This window comes from Stegostoma tigrinum, chromosome 10, assembly GCF_030684315.1.
Source record: "Stegostoma tigrinum isolate sSteTig4 chromosome 10, sSteTig4.hap1, whole genome shotgun sequence".
NCBI classification, from domain to species: Eukaryota; Metazoa; Chordata; class Chondrichthyes; order Orectolobiformes; family Stegostomatidae; genus Stegostoma; species Stegostoma tigrinum.
This window is the reverse complement of record NC_081363.1, coordinates 35,755,059-35,780,149: the sequence shown is the minus strand read 5'-3', so window position 1 is coordinate 35,780,149 and position 25,091 is coordinate 35,755,059. Positions and strand designations below refer to the sequence as shown.

Here is a 25,091-nt window from a genome sequence, read left to right as displayed (position 1 = left end):
GACACTTATGTGGAATAATTCTGAATGGTAGCAATCAACTCAAGTCTCTGTGTTGTTCATTGTCTTGGTGAATCTGGGATAGATTGTTTCACTGCTTGCCAAATTATCTTGATATTTCCACCAGCATTAAATTTCTGAAGAAAGTAGCTATTCTTATATAACTTTTTCCTCCCCTAGACATTTGTCCAAGAAGAAATATCTTATGTTGGATGGCAGCTCCTCTGCTTACATCAGGCTTCTACTGTGTACAGCAGATGATTATGTATGTCTGTAAAGCTGAGATTTGTTATTAGTCAGCATTCACCCTGCTATGTCACTTTCATAATATCTGACTGCAATTAACCAGTTTCAAAACACTGCTATTGGAGGTGTATAGCAATATTCACTATAATTTTAACATCACAGCTATTATCTATCTTGGCTGCTAAGCATCTGTATCAGAAAGATTTTTGCTCTCTGATGGATTATAGGTGAAGTGTGTTATGTTACAATGCATCAAATTGCTTCATTCCGTAAAAAATTGTTACTGGTCTAACAAGACAAAGATGTTTCCCTATCTCTGCAGCAGGAGAACCATGTTCAGTTCCTACTTGTTCCAAAGCTGTGTCATAATATCTCTGATACAGGTTGATTAAGAAAAAATCTAGTATGGCAAGACTGGGATAATAGTGGTGCACTGTTATCCCAGTGAAAGTGACATAGCAGGGTGAACACCAAACAAGGAGGTCCAGTTTCAAGTCACACCTGCTCCAGAGGTGTATAAATAACATCTGAATAGGCTGAATAAAAATCTACAAAATAGCTAAATAGGCAGAGATGCAATTTTGGCATCTCTTGTGGTGCAGTAGTTAACACCCCCACCTCTGAGCCTGGGGACTTGGGTCCAAGTCCCACTTGTTCCAGAGGTGTTTACTAGCATCTCTGAACATGTTAATTAGAAAATATAAAAAAAAGTAAAGAAAGGATATATTCTAATAATCCATGCCTTTTATGAGAATTCAAAATCAGATTTAAAAGTCTCTAACTCGATTCCTTGAGGACATAGGCTCCCAATTCAAAGTTGCCTCCAATTTAGGGCCAAATGCCAAATTTCAGTCAGGCATACTACAGGATGGCAAATGGAGGAAGTGTTAGTGTAACAGATGGTAATCTTTTATGCTTGGACCCAAGCCACATAATAATAGAAGAGTAGTAAAGGTTTTAAGATGTATCCCAGCAGGGTCTGTTGAACTGAGAACTCATTGCTGAGGGTTCCCAAAATAGAATATAATCTCAGTACTAACATCCATCACCTTCGGCACAAGTTGGACAAAAATCAAGTTTCTCGTTTTCTTGATTGGAAGGCAAGAGTAACATCTCTACCAAAGGCATAAATCAAAAGCAGATGGTGAAAGTGGAGAATAATTGAAGAAAATTGGAATAAAGTGAAGGAAAACATAAACAGTCATTTTAAAGTTATACTGCATTCTTCAGTATGGGTTTATTTTTCAGCAGGAGTTTTCATTGAGACAACAATGTATACAACGAATGTGTTTAAATAGAACATTTTTCAATAGTAAATCGTCCGACGCTAAACATCACAGGAGCATTAATAAAAACACATGAAAATATTAAGACATGGTTCCATTTAGGAAAAGGAGAACACCAGTGAAAGTTGGGACTAGCACAGCTGTAGGAATGTTTGGGGATGGTGGATAAATTAAAATCACAAATAGGCCAAAATTGGAGAAGCTGAGTTCAGTGTTGTAGGGCCAAAAGGAGGATGAGACAGGGAGTGATGACACCATGGATGGATTTGAAAATAAGGAATATTAAAACAGAAATGGAAGGATTAACAGATCAGCAATCAATGCTCAGTGAGCTTGGTATGAATAGGAATTATAGGCAACAGAACTTTGGAGTTGTTTAGTTTAGGGTGGTAAAACTTTACGCACTAAAAGCTACAGAATGCTGTAACATGAGCATGAGTTTTAGAATTCTACAACTGCTTAAAACAGATAAGATGATATTATAACAATAGGAGGGAGCCACCAGGAAGTAGCCTCAGCTTCTTGCATGACTGAAACAGCTGCTGTTACCACCGTGGTAAAGATTATTCTTCAAAATGTTTTCTGACAGGGCAATAACATTCAACACAATTGTGCAAGTTAAAACATGTCCAGTGTGCCCTATCATATTTTTGTTAACAAATTGCTGAAATATCGGTATACAAAGCTCCAATAGGACTTGCTTCTGGTATTGAGCAATCTCTCTCTACTTACAAGTTAGGCACTGCCCTTTTTACGTTTGCATCAAGTAACAAATTGTCAGATGAGAAAATAGTTTTACATATTACATGACTTCTAAATGCTTTCCCAGCACATATTTTAATAAAATAATTTTCTCACTTTTAAGGTTATTTTTGACCACTGAGTAATGCTTTTAACCAAGCTGCTCAGTAATGTGGCTCTGTCACAAAAGAATTTTAAATGATCAGTGAGGAGCTTCTACTTTGTCCATCTTAGCTGCCAAATATTCTCCTTTAAATTAGCAGTCACCTATCTGCAGTGATCTCCCACTCAGACTGGTGTTTGTCCACAGTTAAGCCAATAGCTTGCATTTTTAGTGGATTTATTAAATCTTAAAGAGAAATTAAGTCAAAAATTAAACAGGAACATCAGTCAGCTGAGTCAACGCTACATAATATTTAACACATTCAAAATAATTCATTAAGCATTCAGTGAGGCAACTGTGCAATATCTCTTACTAAAAAAGATTATTTTGTAGACCCTGGTCCAGTCATTTCATTCACTCCCATTTCTCCACCCCAACTGCCCACTCCATTTCACCGAAGTGTTTACGCTTGGATTCGACTCTGCAGCACCACAGGAGATTAATGAAGAAAGTGAATATAACAAACAAGTCATCACTAGTCTCAGAACAATGAACACTAAAGCATAGATTTCAGTCCTATATGGCAGATGGAATTTATTAAAAATGATTTTCTGACCAAAGATTGTGTTCCAGACATGTAACTTGCTCACATCTATGAATTGTGAAGTGTTGACAGACTTGATAAAATATGTCAAATATATAGAACTGCTAATTATGTCACGTGATGTGAAATTATTCTCACAAGTATTGGTCAAACCAGACTGACCAGAACTCTGAATTCTTAAAAGTAGATCTCCAACCTTCAAGGAGTAAACTTTTAATAGATCTAAGTTGGATGATTCGACACATTTTCCCTTTATAGAAAATTATTTACAATAAAACAAATATGAAATGCAAAACTGCAAAAGGAACTAAAATTGCTAAGAACTTGTCACATTATAATTGGCCTTAATATTGGTCTGTCTGCTAGAATACTAGTGGACACATTGAATTAATGTAATTTTTATTAAATATAAATGAAAATGCTAAGTACATTGGAACAAATTCCTTATCCATTAATCCCAAGCTTAACAAAGACAACTTTAAACTTCAAGCTTAAACACAGCTGTAAGAAAATAATATAGTCAATGGTCTATATACACTAAATACTGTTACGTTCCTTTATATTAACTGTGGTTGTACATAACTTAATCCATACAGAAATACAGCTTACAAATGTATTTCTTAAAATTATTGCAAACGCACAGTACTAAAGTTATTTTCTATCGAAACAGACAATGCAAGTATCCCAAAATTACAAAATATATTATCCAAACTAGTGAACATTAGTTTAACTCAAGAGTTAATACAAAGTCATTAAAAATATTGTCCCAGTCACTGGTGTGAGTTGGAGTTCAAATTGTTTGTAGTGTTCCTAAAATATACATTTTGCTGTATTGCATTCACCATAGGAGTATGCTCCAACACTGAATGTGTTGGCTGAATAGATGTGTAGATTCTTGAAGTTTTTGCTCATCTCTCTTCAAAATTAATATGTCTGGTAGAAATTCTGCAATTTACCAGTTGGCTACAATATTTTACATTGATCATCTGTTGCGTTGGTGATATCTGTCAAGGAACTCGGAGTAGCAGGTTAACGAACAGAAGTAACAGAGAATTGGGGCTTCAGTGCCACCCATGTTGTCCACAAGGACCACAGTATGGGAGACTTGATGCAAGTTCAAATTTACAACGACTTGAATAAAGGAGTTCAAACAAGGTCTTCTGCAAAGGCAGGTTTTAGTCAAATCCAGATCTTGACATAAATGGGCTGGAAGGATGTGTGGTCCATAAGCAATTCTTGACAAGTAAAGCAACTCAATTAGTTTAAAAAAAAGACAGTAAAACAGTTCAAGTGCAAGATGCACGATGAACAAATCTCAAACAACAGAATGCATTCAAAACCACAACAAATGTATTCTAGATAATTCCGCTGATGGTTACAATTGACCACGTAGCAAATAAATCATAATTAAATACAACACTTCCTCCAGGTTTCCACTTATAGTTATATATGTTTACATAATAGAATGCATAATACTCCTGATTTAGCAAATGTTTGAAGAAACGTATCATTTTTGCTTTCTGAATTAGTTTCTTTACAAAAAAATCAAAGACAGCTCAGAATCTGAATTTGAATATCAGATTCCCATTCAATTCCCGGTTTGAATCTAAGTTTTGCCCATCATTCAAACTCCATACCCTCAGTCACACAGCATTCACCTTCGTCAAGGGAGAAACCAATTAGCTTCAAAGCGAAAATGTACTTTCAGTTTGATAGAGTTTACTAAACACCTGGCTCTGGGCGCTCTGACAGGTTTGGTTGAGCAGTGCCATCACAAGGACATTCTCAGGTTTCGTTTCTGTATTAATCAATTCACTGAGGGTGACATTGCAGACAGTTTACCTGGAGACTTCTCAGGCTTTGGCTGATGGAATAAACTAGTCAGAAGAGGGTACAAAAATCAACTAGAAACCTCTTAAAATCTCAACTGCTGCCTAGGGACATTTGCTAGAAAGCACTCATGTTGAAAAGCATCAGTAAGATTCTAAATATGATCAGCTCTAGTTACCCCCAGTCCAAGATTACATGACAAATGAAAAAGTACAGCATAGAAACAGGCCTTTAGGCCTCCAAGCCTGTGCCGACCATCATGCTGCAATTAATCCACAAACAAACCTACCATTTTTTGATTTGTATCCCTCTATTCCTTCCATATTCATGTATCCATCTAGGTGCCTCTTACATGTCTTCAATGTGCCCACTTCCACCACCTCTTTTGGTAGTGCATTCCAGGCTCCTACCACTGTGTGAAAAGCTTTCTCTGCACATCTCCCTTAAACATCCCCCCTCTGACCTCGAACCTCTGCCCGCTTGTAATTGAAAGATCAATCCTGAGAAAAAGCCTCTGACTATCCACCCTATCTATGCCTCTCAATTTTGTAAACCACTATCAGGTCTCCTCTCAGCTGCCATCTTTCTAGTGAAAACAATCCTAGTCTTTTTAACCTTTCCTCATAGCAAATGCCCTGGAGACCAGGAAACATCCTGATGAACCTTCTCTGTACTCTCTCCAAAGCTTCCACATCATTCTGGTGGTATGGTGACCAAGCTGCACACAATACTCCAAATGTGGCCTAACAAGGGTTTTATATAGCTGCAACATGTTTTGCCAATGCTTGTCTATTTCCCCGGCGGTGAAGGTAAGCATGTCATATACCTTTTTACTCACCATGGCTACACGTGATGCCATTTTCAGGGAACTGTAGACCTGCATGCCCAGACCAGTCTGAATGTTATTGTTCCGAAGGGTTCTGCCATTAACAATATAATTCACACCTAAATTTGATCCTTCAAAATGCATCACTTCATACTGGTCTGAATTAAACTTCATCTGCTATTTCTGAGCCCAAGTCATCAATCTACCTATATCCTGTTGTATATTTTCACAATCACTGGCACTATCAGCAACTCCACCAATCTTCATGTCATCAGCAAACTTGCTAATCAGACCACCCACATTTTCCTCCAGATATATCTATTTATATATAAGGACCTTATACTGACACCTGTGGAGCACCACTAGTTACCAGCCTCCATTCTGAAAAACATCCTTCAACCACTACCCTCTGTCTTCTATGACCAAGCCAGTTTTCTATCCATCCAGCCAGGCCACCCTGAATATCTTGTGATTTTAGTTTTTGTACCAACCTGCCAGGTGGGACTTTATCAAATGTCTTCGTAAATTCCATATAAACTATATCTACAGCCCTTCCCTCATCAATTATCCTCATTAGCTCTTCAAAAAAATTCAAATCAGGTTAGTGTGACATGTCCTTCCCCAGAAAATGAAACCACGCTGCCTGTCACTAGCTAGTCCATTTTCCGCCAAACGTGCATAGATCTTGTCCCTCAAATTCTTCAAGAGCTTCCCCTCCACAGACGTCAAGCTCACCAGCCTATAGTTTCCTGGATTATCCCTGCATCCTTTCTTAAACAAGTGAAAAACATTCACTAATCTCCACTCTTCTGGAACTTCACTTGCGGTCAACGAGGCTGTGGAGATATCTGCCAATGCCCCAGCTACTTCCTCCCTTGCCTCTGAGTAACCTGGGGTAGATCCCATCTGAATGTGATTCGCAAAAAAAATTTGCTCTTTCAATATGTTGACATTCTCTAGCGTATTCGTACACTCATCCCTCACCTCAACATTAGTCATGTCCTTCTCCTTGGTGAAAACCAATACAAAGTACTCATTCAGGATCTCCCCCACTTCCTACAGCTCTATGTATAACTTCCCTTCTTTGTCCTTGAGTGGGCCTACTCTTTCCCTTGTTACCCTCTTTCACTTAACAGATGCATAAAAGCTGTGGGATTCTCCTTGACCCTATTTGCTAAAGACATTTCATGGCCTCTTTTTGCCTTTCTAATTGTGCATTTAAGTTCCTTCCTAATTTCACTGTACTCATCCAAGGCTTTGTCAGTTTGTAGCTGCCTAGGCTTGTTGTTTGCTTCCCTTTTTCTTTTGACTAACCTTACAATTTCTCTTGGCATCATGGTTCCTGAATCCTGCCATTCCTATCCTTTAGATTTGCAAGGACATCCATGTCCATGCTGTGGTGGTAGTGGTAGCAGTAGTAGTAATAATAATGATGATAATAATCATAAATAATCAAAATGGCAATCTAGTCAGTTATACAGGTATTGGAAATCTGTTGACATCTATGAAATTAGACCTAAAGAAATAAATCTGCCTTCCGGATGAAGCGTACTGTGTGACAGTTTTTTTTATTAGAACAGCAGTAAGTTATTTTTTGAAACTACAGGTTGAAAGAAGTTTCTAAAACAGAATTGCTCAGGATTTTAAATACAGCTTTGTTCATTTTTATTTATCTAGTACCTCCCACAGAAGTCTTTTTGTACTTACTCTTATTGTTTAAAAATTGCCAACTAAAATAACTTCATTCAGGGCATTTTCTCCCCCCAGAATCAGCACTGGAGCTGGCAGAGGCAGAAAACAGAATTCTGCAAATTGCTGAGCTGCAACTAAACAATGTAATCACATTGATTTATATCTGTCACTTATTGTTCTTCAACATTGAGATATTTAATCTTTGAACGTCCACCCAATACTTGGCCAGGTTTAAAGGGAAACAGCATGATCAGCTCTGAACTAAATCCACATTCTTGAAAGCAAGTGAAGATGCTGCTCAACCTAAGTCAGTTTAACTGTTGCTCAGTTTAAGCCATTATTAAATGCTGCATCTACTTATTTGGTTAAAATCCCTTACCTGTAATTTATTGTTGCTCTAGCGGCTATCTCTAGTAGAGTCATTGGAATCTGCAGCTGAATCAATGGAGCCAAAGGACTAGGTTGTTCAAAAAGGTTTCCAAATAGATCCACATTCTCAAGGCACAGCTTCTGAAAATCGCATGGAAGATAAGGCAATTTGTTACGTGCTGCTGAGAAGAAGCGTAGTTTAGTCAGCTGCCCAATCCTGTAAGGAAGCCGGAGTAACTCATTGTCATCAAGTTTTAGATGAATAAGTTCTCGCAGTTGACAGAATTGAATAGGCAAAGCATGCAATCTGTTGTGGCTCAAATCCAAAAACTGCAAAGATTTCTGCAATGTGGAGCTACACAATGTAATACTGAATGTTTCCAAGTGGTTATTGTGCAAAACAAGCTCAGACAGACAAGAAAGATCCCCAATGGTAGCTGGAAGTTTGTGTATGTGGTTATTGCTAAGATCCAGCTTCCGCAGTTTTCGAAGGTAAAGCATTCGCATATCCACACGTGCTAGTTTGCAGTAGGACACCTGTAGAAACTCTAGAGAGTAAGGGAAGTTTGTGGTGAGAGGATAATCCTTCCTAGATGTGATAACCATTTTGGCTTTTGGCTTTTCAACTTCTGCAGTCTTAACTGGAGCCAGATTGGACAATGGTATAGTGTCTATTTCACTTCCTCGGTGAGCCAGCCTTAACGTGGAGAGGAAGTTCTTTAAATTATTGACATCTGCCTGTTAAAACAGAAGAAAAACAAAATCAATACATTATGAAATAACAATGGTTTATCATGCATTGTCATAACTTAAAGTGATATCTTCAATTTTACCATATGTTTACTCAGGCATGGATCGCTCATATTGACCGCTCCTTATGAATGGACCGTTCATCTTCAAGTTAATCTTTCTCTGTACCTTCTCTGTAGCTGCAACACTATATTCTGCATTGTGTTCTATTATCCTGATGTACTCATGTAAGGTAAGATTTTTCTGGTTAGCATGTAAAACAATACTTTTCACTGTATTGCAGTGCATGTGACAATAATAATAAATCAAATCAAAGCCCAAAGTGTGCTGTACTATCTTTTCCTAGAAGCCAAAAAAAATCACTGCTGTCATTGATATATCATTTAGGCTCCCTTATTATTAGAATGAAATACTTTGACCAACCCTTAAAAGCTAGAATATACCTTTCTGCCAGAGTGTCAGCCAGAGCAGATCATTTCAATCTTTTCCTTATTAGAAGCATTTAACACCAAACATCTAGTCACAAAGAGCAATCATAACTGTTAAGACCTGACTTGTTGTATATTTACATTAAGACAATTAAAATATAACTGACATTGATAGTCAGTATTTAAGAGCGAAATTACTTGTTATCTGTCTAGCATTCATCTTGCTTCAAGTCTACTTTAAGCATGACTGTAATGTGGCAGGTATTTATTCAGTTCAACATGTATTAAAATAGAAGCAGAGTTTAATCTATGGCACAGTAGTATGTGAACAAAAAGGTTAGAAGTAAGCAGGTTATTTATGAGCACAGTGTTTTCAAATGTTGAGACATTTTCTCGAGGCAAAGTATACTTCAGTAGTGGAAATTGACAGTGTAGAAAATCAAAGCAAAATATTTGAATTGTATAAATGCTAGAGTTATGTTATGAGGAATCACAACAGTAACAAATATTTAGACTTCATAACTCAGGTACTATTCACCTAAATTTTCTCCTTTCTTCTCTAGATGATATTTTTTGCTGTTATAATTGTTTTAAAAATTAAAAATAGCGTGGTGCTGGACATAACCCAAATGACTGGAATCACATGCTACATATAAGAGTTGCGTACGTTTGGTCTAACCTTTGCATGTGACTGTTATTGTAATTAAAAACCAAAAGAACCATGGATGCTGTAAATCAGGAACAAAAACAAAGTTGCTGGAAAAGCTCAGCAGGTCTGGCAGCATCTGTGGAGGAGAAAACAGAATTAACGTTTCAGAATTAACCCTTCCACAGAACTGAACTCTTATTGTAATTATCTCTCTGCCTTAAATTAGTTGGATTATAGGTCATCCCTTCACTTGTTATTCAGCTGTTGAACTTTACTCACAACATCTGACACTCTTGATCACCTGCAGATTTATTCTTTCAGCCTGTCAACACTGTCCTCACACCATATGTATGATCTTTTGACCTCTCTGATTATAAAGTTTGTGCCTGGGTGCTCTTTTCACTTCACCTCACGAAAGGGGCAGCTTATTATTTCAAATAAACCCGTTGGAGTGTAACCTGGTGCCATGTGATTTTTGACCTTGCTTCAGCCATGTCACGCCTGGTCCAATCATCAGATAATCTTTCAATCTGGTGCTATCCTTTACTTCTCTGGTTAGCGATGGTTGACTTATCTCCTTCCTAGAATCCTGCTATCACAATAGCATATGGCTTTGCTGTGAGGCATAAACTATTTTCTTAAACATTTGCCATTGTTCCTCAACCATGTTTGTTGCACACTGTTTTTCCAGTCCACTCCAGCTAGCTTTGCCCTCATTCAGTTCTAACTATCCTTACTTAACCTAAGCACAGTTGTTTCCAACCTGAGTTGAGGAATCAAGCAAAGAATGGGCCATCTTAGAAATGGATATTATGCAATACAAAAGGAATAATAGCAAATGTAGTCGGGAAGATACCCTTGGGGATGATAGAATTCATCAAGGAGTGTAAGGTTACTGATTCTGAGACTTGGGTTCTGAATCTTAATTAGGGAAACTATGCTGGTATGAGGTGTGAGTTGGCCATGATGGATTGCGAAATGTTACTTAAAAGGAATCACTGTGGATAGGCAATCAGAATAAAAGTAAATATTCAAACAGCAAATGGCTGAACTACAAAAGTGTTTATTCCCATCAGGCACAAGAGAGCAAAGAGAACAGTGGCCAAACCATGACTTAGGTCAAAAGTTAGAGATAGTATATGATGCAAAAAAAAAGGGAGAATAACAAAAATTGGCAAGAAAAGAAACAGACTGGAGGATTGCGAACCATTTAGAAGTCAGCAAAGGACCAAGGAATCGATTGAGAAGGGAAAATTAGGGAATAGAGTAAGCTTGCAGAGAACATAAGAACTGACTTGAAAATTTCTGCAGGTATCTAATAAAAAAAATTTGAGTTTGAATCAAAGTATATCACTTATTTTGAGAAACAGGAGAAATTATAATGGAACAAAGAAATGGCTGAAGAGCTAAATTCATACTTCACATTGTTGTCACAAAGGAGGACACAAACAGCAAATCAGAAACGACAAGGAACAGTGTTTAGTAAAAGGGAAGAACTGAAGCAAAACTGCATTAGTAGAGAAGTGGTCCTGGAGAAATTGATGAGATTGAAAGTTAACTTTAATAATCTACATCCCATAGCATTTAAGAAAGTGGCCCTGGAAACAGAGGATGCATTGGTGATTATCTTTGAAGATTCATTAGATTCTGGAGAAGTACCTACAAATTGAAGCACAGCTAATGTAACCCCACTATTTTAAAAGGGAGGGAGAGAGAAAAATCAAGGAATTATAGAGAAGGGAATCTGACGTCAGTAGTGGGGAATAGTCTGGAATCCATTAACAAGGTTTCATAGCAGAGTACTTAGAAAACAGTGGTAATATCAGTAGACAAGATCTGCTGAAATTCTTCAAAGATATTGTGAATAGAGTTGATCAGGGGAACTTGTGGAAGTGGTTTATTTAGATTCTCAGAAGAACTTCTTCAAGTCCCACATAAGAAATTAGCATGTAAAATTAAAGTGTATAGGATTGGTGGTAGCGTATTGAGATGGACAGAAAATTGGTCAGCAGACAGGAAACACAGTACGAATAACTAGATTATTTTCTGAATGGCGGGTGTGACTACTGGGGTACTACAGGGATTGGTGCTGGGACTCTAACATATATTGTGAATAGCTAATGATTTAGATGAGGGAACTAAAATGTAATATCACAAAATTTGCAGATAATACAGATGCATGGAAGATTGTGCTGTGGAGTGGATGCAGATATTGTAGTGCGATTTGGACAGAAAGGGTGGGCAAATGCATAGTAAATGCAATATAATGTAGATAAATGGATGGTTATCCATATTGGTAGTAAAAGCAGGATGGCAGATTATTGTGTGAATGCCTGTAAACTGTGAGAGGGGAACGTTCAACGAGACCTGGTGTCCTCATGCACCAGTTGCTCAAAATGAGTACACAGGCGCAGCAAGCAGTGAAGAAGGTAAACTGTACCTTGGCCTTCGTAGTTAGAGAATCCAAGTCCAGGAACAAGGATACCTTACTGCAATTATACAGGCCACTGGTGAGGCCACACTTGGAATATTATGTATACCTTTGGTCTCTTTACCTGAGAAAGAATGTTCATGCTATAGAGGGTGCAGCAAGATTTGGTTTACCAAATTTATGACTGGATAGCAGTACCGTACTTCCATTAGGAGTGATTGAGTCAGTTAAGATTGTAGTCATTGGAATTTAGAAAGTTGAGGGACGGATCTCAGAAACTTATAAAAATTCTAACAAGACTAGACAGATTGATTGCAGAAATCATGCTTCCAGAGAGGGAGTCCAGAGCTTTAAACTATGATTGTTACAGAGATAGTAGGAACTGCCGATGCTGGAGAATCTGAGATAACATGGTGTGAAGCTGGATGAACACAGCAGGCCAAGCAGCATCAGAGGAGCAGGAAAGTTTGACGTTTCAGGTCGGGACCCTTCTTCAGACCCTTTTTCTGAACAAGGGACCCGACCCGAAACGTCAAACGTTCTTGCTCCTCTGATGCTGCTTGGCCTGCTGTGTTCATCCTGCTTCACACCGTGTTATCTTTAAACTATGATCCCTGATTAAGGGGTAAATTTGGTAGGACCGAGATGAGGGGAAATTTCTTGACCCAGAGATTGGTGAGTCTGTGCAATTCACTACCACAGAAAATGGTCAAAGCCAAAATCTTGTGTTTTGAAGAAGGTGGAAGGGAGTTGATATAGCTGCTAGGACTAAAGGGATTATAGATTTGGGGCTAGGGTGGGATTAGGGTATTGAGCACGATGATCAGCCATAATAATCTTGAATAGTAGAACAGGCTTCAGAGATTGAACAGTCTACACATATCTTCTATCTTTCACAGTAAGTGGTTACCAGGAGAGCAGAGGAAATGCTTCCACAACGTCCTCAGATTTCTTTAAAAGAAAACACAATATCTCAACCAGCTCAATAAAAATCTCTTGCCCTAGGCCACCCAAACTTGAGAAGAAACATATACAAAAAACCCGGAGATAATGGGGACTGCAGTTGCTGGAGAATCCAACATAACAAAGTGTGAAGCTGGATGAACACAGCAGGCCAAGCAGCATCTTAGAAGCACAAAAGCTGACGTTTCGGACCTAGACCCTTCATCCTTAGCAGAAGTGTCGGAGGATGATGTGTTGTATTCGGAGGTTGGTGGGGTGGTATGTGAGGACTGGGGGATTCTCTTTGGGTGGTTATTGCAGGGCTGGGATATGAGGGATGTGTTGCGGGAAATGCAGGAGACACGGTTGAGGGCGTTTTTGACCACTGCGGGGGCGGGTGGGTGCAGTTGCGGTCCTTGAAGAACGTGGACATCTGGGATGTGCAGGAGTGGAATGCCTCATCCTGGGAGCAGATGCGGCGGAGGTGAAGGAAATTGGGAATAGGGGATGGAATTTTTGCAGGAGGGTGGGTGGGAGGAGGTGTATTCTAGGTAGCTGTGGGAGTCGGCGGGCTTGAAATGGACATCAGTTTCTAGCTGGTTGCCTGAGATGGAGACAGAGGGGTCCAGGAAAGTGAGCGATGTGTTGGAGATGGCCCAGGTGAACTTGAGGTTGGGGTGGAAGGTGTTGGTGAAGTGAATGATCTGTTTGAGCTCCTCTAGGGAGCAAGAGGCAGCGCCCGTACAGTCATCAATGTAACGGAGGAAGAGGTGGGGTTTGGGGCCTGTGTAGGTGCGGAAGAGGGACTGTTCCACGTAACCTACGTGGATGAAGGGTCTAGGCCCGAAACGTCAGCTTTTGTGCTCCTAAGATGCTGCTTGGCCTGCTGTGTTCATCCAGCTTCTCAATTTGTTATCTACAAAAAACCCGGAATTGAGGCCAAGTGTGAACAGCATGTGAGAAATCAAGCATCCCAGCCACTTGGAGCAGGCAGTGTAAAACTAGTATTGGATTGTTTCATTACCTTAGGATTCAGAACTCTAGAGTGGAAGAGAGACAACTTCTGACCTGAAGAGTGGAGCAGAGTAGGAAGGTGAAAATAACAGCGGTAAAGATGGTTGAGGATATGGGAAGTCCTGCTTAAGTTATTGACCTTGATTTTGTAACCAGAAATAAACGAATGGGAACATTAGCACTCCAGTGGCCTTCCGTATTTCAACTTGCTGTGTTTTCTTTAAAAAAGAGCTAGAACATAACCCTCTACAAAGGATTCTGAATTTGTGAGAATACAACAAGCAGTGGTGTCTCTCTCCAACCAGATTGAAGAATCCTCAGTTCAACACACAGGACTAAATCAGAAGGGCAAGTCAGAATGTGTAATTCAGTAAAGTATAATTTACAAAAAGTGAGAGAAAAAGAGAGAGAGGAGATTACGAGATAGTTGAGTCAGGATAAATGCTTGAACTTTAAAAAAATCTCTAATAAAAGTCTTAAGGACTAAGATACTACACTTAAAGTTAACTTTCAGTTCCAGAGAGATTGTTACATAATTAAGGCTGATTACACTGTTAAAAATTGACTTGCACTTGAGTGGAAAAGCCCAAACTTTAATCGGCTGTGTTTATCATACAAGTACCACAACTTCAAATAAATTGATACATTTCATTGCCAAGTGTCTCAGGGAGAGACCAATGTAGCAAAGCTGGAGGAAGGAGCAAAAATCAAACAGTAATTTCCTAATTTCATTGAATGTTGGAGCAGAAATTTAAAAGGGAGGTGAGCTAAAGGGAAGTTGGTCATCAGACCTCAAAACAAGCCTGCCATGTATTAGATGTTACGTTAGTGTAGACCGGGACCTCTGCTCCTCAATGGCAGGACTCTCAGCATTCCGGCTGATAACCAATGTGATTATGAGAAGATCAAGAGTGTGTGTGTACTTGCGTGAAGGAGGAAGGGGGGGGGGGGTCCTCTGTGTAAAAAAGATCACCCTCCCTATGGTAATATGCCCTTTCCTCCCCAAATTTTAACAAGACATACTAAAAAAGGCTCCTACTCCTACCAATAATATTGTGGCATGTGTAGTGTAACATTGGGTTATTAGCCCAGACCAAGACATCACCAGAATTGTCTCCCCAGAGAACCACTGTAAAAGACAAAATGGCTTTGGAATGCAGTGTCTATTCAATTTAAAAAAAAACATTAGACAAGCATTTAAATTTGTTCCCTGATTGTAACATATTCACATTAGGATAAGCTTAAAATGGTACCGTTCATTCAATGCACTTCAGTTTCAGACAGAATATAGGGACTATTTGAAAGAATGCAATTGTATGTTATTTCTGCTATCACTTCTCATTCATGAAGGATATCCAGCACCTTTCTACACCCCTCGAAATTGTAAACTTTATTTTCAACTTCTTCCCATATTTCAGGATATGAACACAAGAGGACAATATTCTGTCAGACGTCTAGTATCACATTCAAACTAATAGAAACCACTTCAACATATCATTATCAATTCTTCCTCTCTTTCAAACTAGTAGAAAGACCAATAAATGATTGTTTGACCCCTTAAGCCCACTCCACAATTAAATAAAATAATTCTTCATCTACCTCAGTTATACCTCCCCACAAAATCCTTATATCTACTGGTTTGTAGATGCCAAGGAAAATGAACGAACCTCTGTCTTGGATATACTTAACGACTGAGCATACATGGCAATCTAGTCAAGAATTCCAAAAGTTCACAACATTTAGTGCTAAATAGCAGACACCTTTATTCTGAGACAATAAATTCTAGTTCTCCCATTAGCTGGAAGGATCCCTTTCTAGTAAATAACTTTAAAAAATTGAAATATATTAAATGTGAAAACTTCCTGAGCTCTATGTTATGCAAGCTTGGTTACTTAAACTTCTTATAGAACAACCAGCCGCTACTCTGGAGTAAAACTAGTGACTTAATTTCTTCTTAGGTAAGGAGAACAACAAAAGTGTCCACAGTACAGGTGCAATACATTTTTACTTTAAAATACCTAGCCTCCATTTATCTTCCTCCACCATCAGCCATTATAAAATCAGTTCTGGCAGTGTGGTTGATAAAAAGTTTTTACATGACTTCGAGTTTATACTGAAATGGATTCATATCCCAATGTATCCAATCATACATAACATTGGAATTATGAGAGGTAGTCAAGCAGGCCCTCAAGCCACCATTCAACAAGATTGTGGCTGATTTTTGAATTTCACATTCCTATCTATCCTGGAATCTTTGATTACCTTGTGTAATTTTGCGAAACAGACATTGAAATAAAGGACTTTACTGATTACATTGCTTTCATTAAACAATGTGCACATTTTAAAATTACATTTGCTGGAATCACAAAAGACAAGTCAAAATCGGAAAGTACGGTTTAAAAGCTGAAAACAGTCGATGCTCGTTGTACAAAGCATCAGCTAAATTACCCATAGCAAAGTCCTGCAAAAAGCAACAAGGTAATAAACAGAAAACGCACTCTGGGGGAGGATTGCAGGATAAACATTAACTAGATCTTTTTCTGCTCATTTTCAAACAGTACAATGGGTTCTTTTATAACCTTCCAAGACAGCAAATGGACTTTGTTAACATCTTACATCAGTGATGGTACCAAAAATGCAGCACTGTCCTATGATAGCACCAAAATATTAGTCTAGATTAGATTTAGATTTAGATTTCTTACAGTGTGGAAACAGGCCCTTCGGCCCAACAAGTCCACACTGCCCTTTGAAGCATCCCACCCAGACCCATACCCCTATAACCCACACACCCCTGAACACTATGGGCAATTTAGCATGGCCAATCCACCTAGCCTGCACATCTTTGGACTGTGGGAGGAAATTGGAGCACCCGGAGGAAACCCATGCAGACACGGGGAGAACGTGCAAACTCCACACAGACAGTTGCCCGAGGCTGGAATTGAGCCTGGGTCCCTGGTGCTGTGAGGATACTCCGGATTCCAACTTGACTTTTATATTTTTCATTTAACAGAAACTTACAAAGTAGAAAATAGAAGGCACAAGAAATTTTGGAATGTGGGAGAAGTAGAGAAGAGGAAGGAAACTCTTGAGTACATACTGCCTGAAGTTTCAATCACTGACTGTAACATAGAAAAGCAACAAAGTGCAATGAATCAAAATTATAACAGCAAAATGCATGATTTAGGATACAAAACTGGTATATTGAAGCAAGGTCTTCGAGGCATTTGAATATAGGTAAAGATTTCACAGTTGATACATTAGTGGACAGATCTGTCACTGGAAGGAAAACAGGTGCTCAATCTTTTTTTAAAAACAAACACAATGTAAAACATAAATTTTATTAAAATTTTAATTTGGATATGAAAGATCCAGCACGTACCTTACTCAGACAAACATCCACAGCAGGTTCTTTCAGCCTGATGGTTGCTTTTCCTTCTTCCACGAATTTGGTGAAAAATTGCTCTATATTTCCTTTCAGCTGCAGATATTTTAGTGAAAATATATTGTCAGCTGAATACTTTTCAAAGTGCACTCGATTGACTTGTATGATATTGTAAAACTCACCTTGTATTTACAGCCTGCTTTGTCTTTTAAGGTACAGATCAAAAGATGAATGGTCGGAGAGTTGTTTTTAATGCTCCGATCATGATGTTTCCCGATAGAGAGAACAGCTCGGTTTCCTTTGCCTCTGTTCCGCATACCGAAGGTCGGGAGCATCCGATTGATGACTTCCACCTCACACTGGAGTTTCATAGTATCTGCAATGAAATGATCACCCACTAAAGACATAATTCTGGACAATCGAAGCATACAGCATTCCCACGGACGGCAACCACATAAACAAGTTGGTAGAATGGATGAACACTGTGCTGTCCTTGCTGATTGGCTGGTGCGTTGGCTAATGCAGCCACTGATAGGAGCCTTGGAGCACGTCACACAACGAAGAGAGATCCCGTCCCCTCCCCTTCCCCCAGCTAGACAATCTCTGGGTCAAGAAGAACCTCAGCTGAAGGGACTACACCCAGGAGTTTTGGGGGAGGCACTACCTTTGAAAAAAGGATGGAATTGAAGCTTATTACTGACTTAAAACATTGCTTTCAAAAAGTGATGTAAATCCGTTTTGGGCCAGTGTCAACAGAGGGAAAGTTCAGTTACTTCAGTAACAAACGAGTTCACGTTCCTGAAGGTATTATTTTACCAATCTTAAAAATTTTTTCCAGTGAGTTCGTAAGATCTACTCTTTTACTGACACGAGAATAGTGTTTTTTTAAACATTAAAAAGTTAAAATTTGTCACGTCCGCTCAAACAAACATGTCGATTACATTATGTTTAAAAAAACCACGTAACATCCTGTATATATCCGAATTGCACAAGTTTAGTACTGAAGCAAGCACGGTTCTTTTTAATAGTACTTGAGTAATAGATATTATTTCACATCGGTGTAGAAGCCTTCAGGTATTATTTACATCCTGGAACCGCCATGAGAATTAGTCGACGGTGCACGTAGTGTACATTCACAAAGGCGGGAACAACCCGGCTTTGTATCAGAACATTATAGTCAATGAACATCACGTTCTCCACGAATTGCTGCTCACGTAAATTTGAATATCAGTGGGAAACAAGTGCCAAGACTGAAAGTGCATAACAAAATGAAAACAAATACAACATACGACTGACATAAACAACAGTCTTCCATCTCTTCCCAATTCATTTATAAATTCCGACCACGTCTTATTTAGTATGCTATTTCTGAAGGACAATGGTTTACACACTAAAACATGCACGAAATAATTAAGAGCTGAACACGAAAATAAGTCGTAAAATACTGCGGTTGCGACAGACAGCCTCACATTTTATTATCTTGGAAAAAAAACTTAGCAGGTCTAGTCATCTATCGAGATATAGAGTGAGTTGACGTTTCTCGTAGAATATGATTGAAAATATGAACAATCTGCTACGGCCAGTTGTCTGTCGCGGGCAAGTGTTATTAAAACGTAGCAAAGCTCAGCATTACGTAAGATTACACATGGCTTATTATTTAAATAAAGTGCATCTAACAAATATACTAATTAGAAACAGGAGTAGGTCAATGGGCCTCCTTTGAGTCTAGTCAGCCATTCCTGCCTACCATGATAGCTTTACACACTCTCGCTTATCAAAAAATTATAAATCTTTTGAGTTGGAGGTTAAAAAAAAGACTATGGTTTCACTGCCTTTCAAGGAGACCTCCCTCAAGAGAAAATAAATTCTCATCTCTGAAGTTTTGAGATTTACATGTAGATTTCGCTTTTGTTGTCACGTGTAGGCATGTACAAGGTACAAGAAAACAGTGAAAAGTGCATAATATCGCCACACACGGCGCCATCTTAGATACAAAATAAATAGGGTCAAAATCTTGATCAGCGATAATGGGAACTGCAGATGCTGGAGAATCCAAGATAATAAAATGTGAGGCTGGATGAACACAGCAGGCCAAGCAGCCTCTTAGGAGCACAAAAGATGACGTTTCGGGCCTAGACCCTTCAGAGAGGGGGATGGGGTGAGGGTTCTGGAATAAATAGGGAGAGAGGGGGAGGCGGACCGAAGATGGAGAGAAAAGAAGATAGGTGGAGAGGAGAGTATAGGTGGGGAGGTAGGGAGGGGATAGGTCAGTCCAGGGAAGACGGACAGGTCAAGGAGGTGGGATGAGGTTCTATGTTGTGGTTGGTTGGCTCGCTGAGCTGGTTCGTTGTTCCACAGACGTTTCATTACCTTGCTGGGTAACATCATCAGTGCAGCCTCCGATGAAACATCCAAAACCCGAGTTACAAATCTACTCTAAAACCTTACAAATTAGGATCATTTTAAGCCCCACATAGACAATTAGACAAATTTAATCAGGAATTGAAACTCATTTCTTACAATGCACTCTTGTATTATGCTAATATATTTTTCTACTATGCTGTTCAGCAACTAGACATATTAATAAAGTGTGGAGCTGGATGAACACAGCAACCCAAGCAGCATTGTTGATTTGATGTTATTTAACATCAATCTCAAAGACAGTAACACTAAAACAATCAAAGTTAGTTCAATAAAGCTCTGCATTCTCTTTCAAGGTAGTAATCATTGGCTCAAATTTTGAGAGAATTGCTAATTACACGACTGGATTTAATGACAATGATTTCTAATAAAGATATGACATTTCTGAATTTCCAGTCTGTCAAATGTACATTAAAATCTGCAAGTTTTAAAACAGAATGTATTACAGAGTCCACAGGAGTTCCACAGGGCTCTGTCCTTGGGCCTCTACTGTTTGTAATTTTTATTAATGACTTGGACGAGGGAATTGAAGGATGGGTCAGCAAGTTTGCAGACGACACAAAGGTCGGAGGTGTCGTTGACAGTGTAGAGGGCTGTTGTAGGCTGCAGCGGGACATTGACAGGATGCAGAGATGGGCTGAGAGGTGGCAGATGGAGTTCAACCTGGATAAATGCGAGGTGATGCATTTTGGAAGGTCGAATTTGAAAGCTGAGTACAGGATTAAGGATAGGATTCTTGGCAGCGTGGAGGAACAGAGGGATCTTGGTGTGCAGATACATAGATCCCTTAAAATGGCCACCCAAGTGGACAGGGTTGTTAAGAAAGCATATGGTGTTTTGGCTTTCATTAACAGGGGGATTGAGTTTAAGAGTCGTGAGATCTTGTTGCAGCTCTATAAAACTTTGGTTAGACCGCACTTGGAATACTGCATCCAGTTCTGGGCGCCCTATTATAGGAAAGATGTGGATGCTTTGGAGAGGGTTCAGAGGAGGTTTACCAGGATGCTGCCTGGACTGGAGGGCTTATCTTATGAAGAGAGGTTGACTGAGCTCGGTCTCTTTTCATTGGAGAAAAGGAGGAGGAGAGGGGACCTAATTGAGGTATACAAGATAATGAGAGGCATAGATAGAGTTGATAGCCAGAGACTATTTCCCAGGGCAGAAATGGCTAGCACGAGGGGTCATAGTTTTAAGCTGTTTGGAGGAAAGTATAGAGGGGATGTCAGAGGCAGGTTCTTTACGCAGAGAGTTGTGGGAACATGGAATGCGTTGCCAGCAGCAGTTGTGGAAGCAAGGTCATTGGGGTCATTTAAGAGACTGCTGGACATGTATATGGTCACAGAAATTTGAGGGTGCATACATGAGGATCAATGGTCAGCACAACATTGTGGGCTGAAGGGCCTGTTCTGTGCTGTACTGTTCTATGTTCTATGTTCTATGTAGAGTCATAGAGATGTACAACATGGAAACAGACCCTTCAGTGCAACTTGTCCCTGCTAACCAGATATTATCCTAAATAAGTCTAGTCCCAATTGCCAGCATTTGGCCCAAATCCATCTAAATCCTTCCTATTCATATATCAATGCAGATGCTTTTTAAATGTGGCATTTGTATCAGCCTCCGCCAATTCCTTTGGCAGCTCATTCTATACACTTCATTCATCCTCTGCATGAGAAAGTTGCCCCATAGGTCCCTTTAGATACTTCACCTTAAATATACCATCTAGTTTTGGACTCCCCTACCCTAGAGAAAAGACCTTGTCTATTTACCCTATCCATACCCATCATGATGGTAAAAACCTCTGTAAAGGTGACCCCTAAGCCTCTGACACTGCAGCCTATTTGGCCTCTCCCTTTCGCTCAAACTGGCAACATCCTTGTGAATATTTTCTCAACCCTTTCAAATTTCACAATATCCTTCCAAGTGCAGGGAGACCAGAATTGAACACAGTATTCCAAAATTGGCCTAACCAATGTCCTGAGATAACAAGGTGTAGAGCTGGATAAACACAGCAGGTCAAGCAGCATCACAGGAGCAGGAAAGCTGACGTTTTGCGCCTAGACCCTTCGAAGGGTCTAGGCCCTGCTCTGATTTTCCTTTCCAAAATGCAGCATCTCACATTTATCTAAATTAAACTGCATCTGCCACTCCTCAGGTCCATTGGCTCTTCCGATCAAGATCCTGTAGTACTCTGAGGTAACCTTCTTCACTGTCCACTACACCTCCAATTTTGTCATCTACAAACTTACTAACCATATCTCCTACGTTCACGTCCAAATCATTTATATAAATGATGAAAAGCAATGGACCCACACTGATCCTTGTGGCAACCACTAGTCACTGGTCTCCAATCTGAAAAGCAATCCTCCACGACCACCCCCTGTCTTCTTTCTTCAAGCCACTCTGTATCCAAATGGCTAGTTTTCCCTGTGTTGCATGTGATCTAACCTTGCTAACCAGATTACCATGAGGAGCCTTATTGAACACTTTACTGAAGTCCATATAGATCATGTCCATTGCTCTGCCCTCATCAATTCACTTCTCACTTCTTAATTCATTACTTCTGCAAACAAAAAACTTAGGTGAGTGAGACACGTTTTCCCATGCACAGGGCCATTTGACTATTCCTAAACAGTCCTTGCCTCTTTAAATACACGTAAATTCTGTCCCTCAGGATTCCCTCCAACAACTTACCCACCACTGATGTCTGGCTCACCAGTCTATAGTTCCCTGGCTTTTCCTCACCAACTTTCTTAAATAGTGGCACCATGTTAGCCAACCTCCAGTTTTTCCACAACCCACCTGTGGCTATCGCTGGTACAAATATCTCGGCAAATAGCAATCACTTCCCGAGTTTTCCACAGAGTTCTAGGGTACACCTGATCAGGTCCTGGGGATTTAAGCACGTTTATATGTTTTAAGCTGTCCAGCACCATCTCCTCTGTAATATGGACATTTTTCAAGATATCACTATTTATTTCCCCACATTCTGTATCTTCCGTATGCTTCTCTACAGTAAACACTGATACAAAATGCTTGTTTAGTACCTCCCCCATCTCCTGCGGCTCCACACATAGGTGGCCTTGCTGATCTTTAAGGGCCCCTACTGTCTCCTAGTTACCCTTTTGTCATTAATGTATTTGTAGAATCCCCTTGGATTCTCCTTAACCTTATTTGCCAAAGCTATCTCATGTCACCTTTTTGCCATCCTGATTTCCCTTCTAAGGATACTCCTACTGTCTTTATACACTTCTAGGTGTCCACTCTATCTCTGCTGTCTCTACCTGACATACACTTCCTGCTTATTCTTGACCAAAACCTCAATTTCTCTAGTCATCCAGCATTGCCTACATTTATCAGTCTTGCCCTTCACTCTAAAAGGAACATACTGTCACTGGGCCCTCGTTATTTCATTTTTGAAGGCTTCCCATTTTCCAGCCATCCCTTTATCAGCAAATATCTCCCCCCACAATCAACATTTGGAAATTCTTGCCTAATAGTGCAAGTAGACCTTCTTCCAGTTTAGAACTTTAACTTGTAGATCTGGTCTATCCTTTTCCATCACTTTGTTAAAACTAATAGAATCATGGTCACTGGCCTCAAAGTGCTCCATTTTGAAATTGTAATTCAAGTGTTTTACAAGAATAAATTTTCTGTAGAATGTAGCCTATGAACCTACAAGCAAAATTATACAGAAGTTTTCAGTATATGTTCAAAAGTGAAATTTACAGCTTCAAATGAAACTATGCTTCAAAGGAGAATTTTGTTTTAAACCAAAGAAAAGTTTCTTCATGCTTCTACTGAAGAATCCATTCCAAGACACAATTCCACAGATATCAGAAAATGTCCAGGATACTTATCCAAGATGTCAGCTTAAATAAAGAATATCAGAAAAGTAATTCCATACAGAATGTTGACACTGTCAAGCCCAATCTAGCCATCATTAAATATCCATTTGAAAAACTTGGAAGTTACAAGATAGCAATCAGAATGGAAACCCTAGTTGACACTCCCTTTGCTATCCAAGGAGTGCAAAAGTCATTTGCAGGGTCCTGCTGCTGCTGTTATCAAGTACAATTGAAGATCAAACTCTTGTGCAAGAAATTCAGTGAAGTATAAACCACTTCTTTAAAAAAAAATTAAGGCCAGAGTATCCCTTATTCAGGCAGTTTCTTTGTTTGGAAATATTGGCACTGTGTTAAGCTCTCTCCTAAATCAATTTTACATATCTGATGGTGAGATGATGGTGTGAAAACACTTCTACCAAAATTAAAAATTAGTGATTGCCATTCAAAAAAAATGTTCACCAGTGAATGTAAAGCTATGAATGGTGCTTGAATCCAACAAACTGTTCTCTTTCTTTTCATCCGCTTGGTTCGATTAGAAGTAGCAACAATCTATTTATACATTATGGAATTTGCTGCTGAAAACAAATGTTTTAATTCGATTTATATGAGCTGGCTAGCTCATTCCTAGCTACCACCACCTCCTGGCAAAAAATTCCTATCAATGATACACCAAGTTGATGAAGACAACGTCTGACAAAGCCTTCCTTAACAAAACGCCAACGTGAAAATAGCAAATGCTGCAGATCACGGGTCAGACAGTATTTTCAGCTCTGAAGAGTCATCTAGACTTGAAATGTTAGCTTGCTGACTCTCCATGGATACGGTCTGAGCCGCTGTGATCTCCAACATTTGTTATTTTCAGTACAGATTTCGGCATTTGCAGTAATTTGCTCCGACAAAACATCAATGTTATGTGGTCAAGTGTATTTGCCTGTCGAAGGCAAACGTGTGGGGAACGAAATGGAACAGTTTTATGCGTGGAAAACCCTTTGGATTAAATCACCAGTTCGTTAGAACGCAACTTCTGCTTTCACTCAACTTTCCATCTCCCGGAGTTTGATAGAAAACAAAGGGCAAATACGTGGGTCGGACAAATTAAATTTCGTCGAAAAGAAGCAGAATTCGGCGGAGGTAAGAACGGTAGAAAGCAAACTTCAGTTCCCGAGCTCCACGGATGGTCACGCAGCATAAAGTGCGCCAGGATTTTAGACAGGATCGAGACTTCCTCCAGCAATCACAGGGCCGCTCGTTGACAGACAGGCGAGACATGAAACATCGACTCCCAGTTGACGAACGGCTGTGGTGACGCCCTGACCTCCCGAAACAAACGCGGGCGGCGGCGGCAGCGGCAGCAAGTCCCCGCCCCCGGGTTACACAAGTTCCACCGTTCACCCACACTTACCCTGAAACAGAGTCTAAATGAGAAGAAGCTTATTCCCGAAGAAGCTCCACATCCCGCAAAGGCAACCGACAGCATTCAGGAAGCCCGCGCCAGCCGCACCTCAACACGGCGCCTTCCTATTGGTTCAACC

At 39.6% G+C, this 25,091-nt stretch overlaps 1 protein-coding gene across 3 annotated transcripts; it reads right to left on the bottom strand.

Annotated features, from left to right (window-relative positions):
* Nucleotides 1-1,447: 1,447 nt before the first annotated feature.
* lrr1 (leucine rich repeat protein 1) lies at nt 1,448-25,071 on the bottom strand. Of its 3 annotated transcripts, XM_048538512.2 has the most exons (5): nt 24,962-25,071; nt 17,473-17,666; nt 17,288-17,386; nt 7,705-8,432; nt 1,448-4,212 (listed from the first exon to the last, which is right to left on the bottom strand). In XM_048538512.2, the coding sequence occupies exons 2-5, from the start codon at nt 17,659-17,661 to the stop codon at nt 3,960-3,962; spliced, it is 1,269 nt and encodes a 422-aa protein (XP_048394469.2). In that variant the 5' UTR covers nt 17,662-17,666; nt 24,962-25,071; the 3' UTR covers nt 1,448-3,959. The 3 variants fall into 3 exon arrangements, with proteins under 3 accessions (XP_048394469.2, XP_048394467.2, XP_048394470.2); XM_048538510.2 differs by lacking the exon at nt 24,962-25,071 and having other exon boundaries at nt 17,473-17,845; XM_048538513.2 differs by lacking the exons at nt 17,288-17,386; nt 24,962-25,071 and having other exon boundaries at nt 17,473-17,848.
* Between the last annotated feature and the right edge of the window lie 20 nt (nt 25,072-25,091).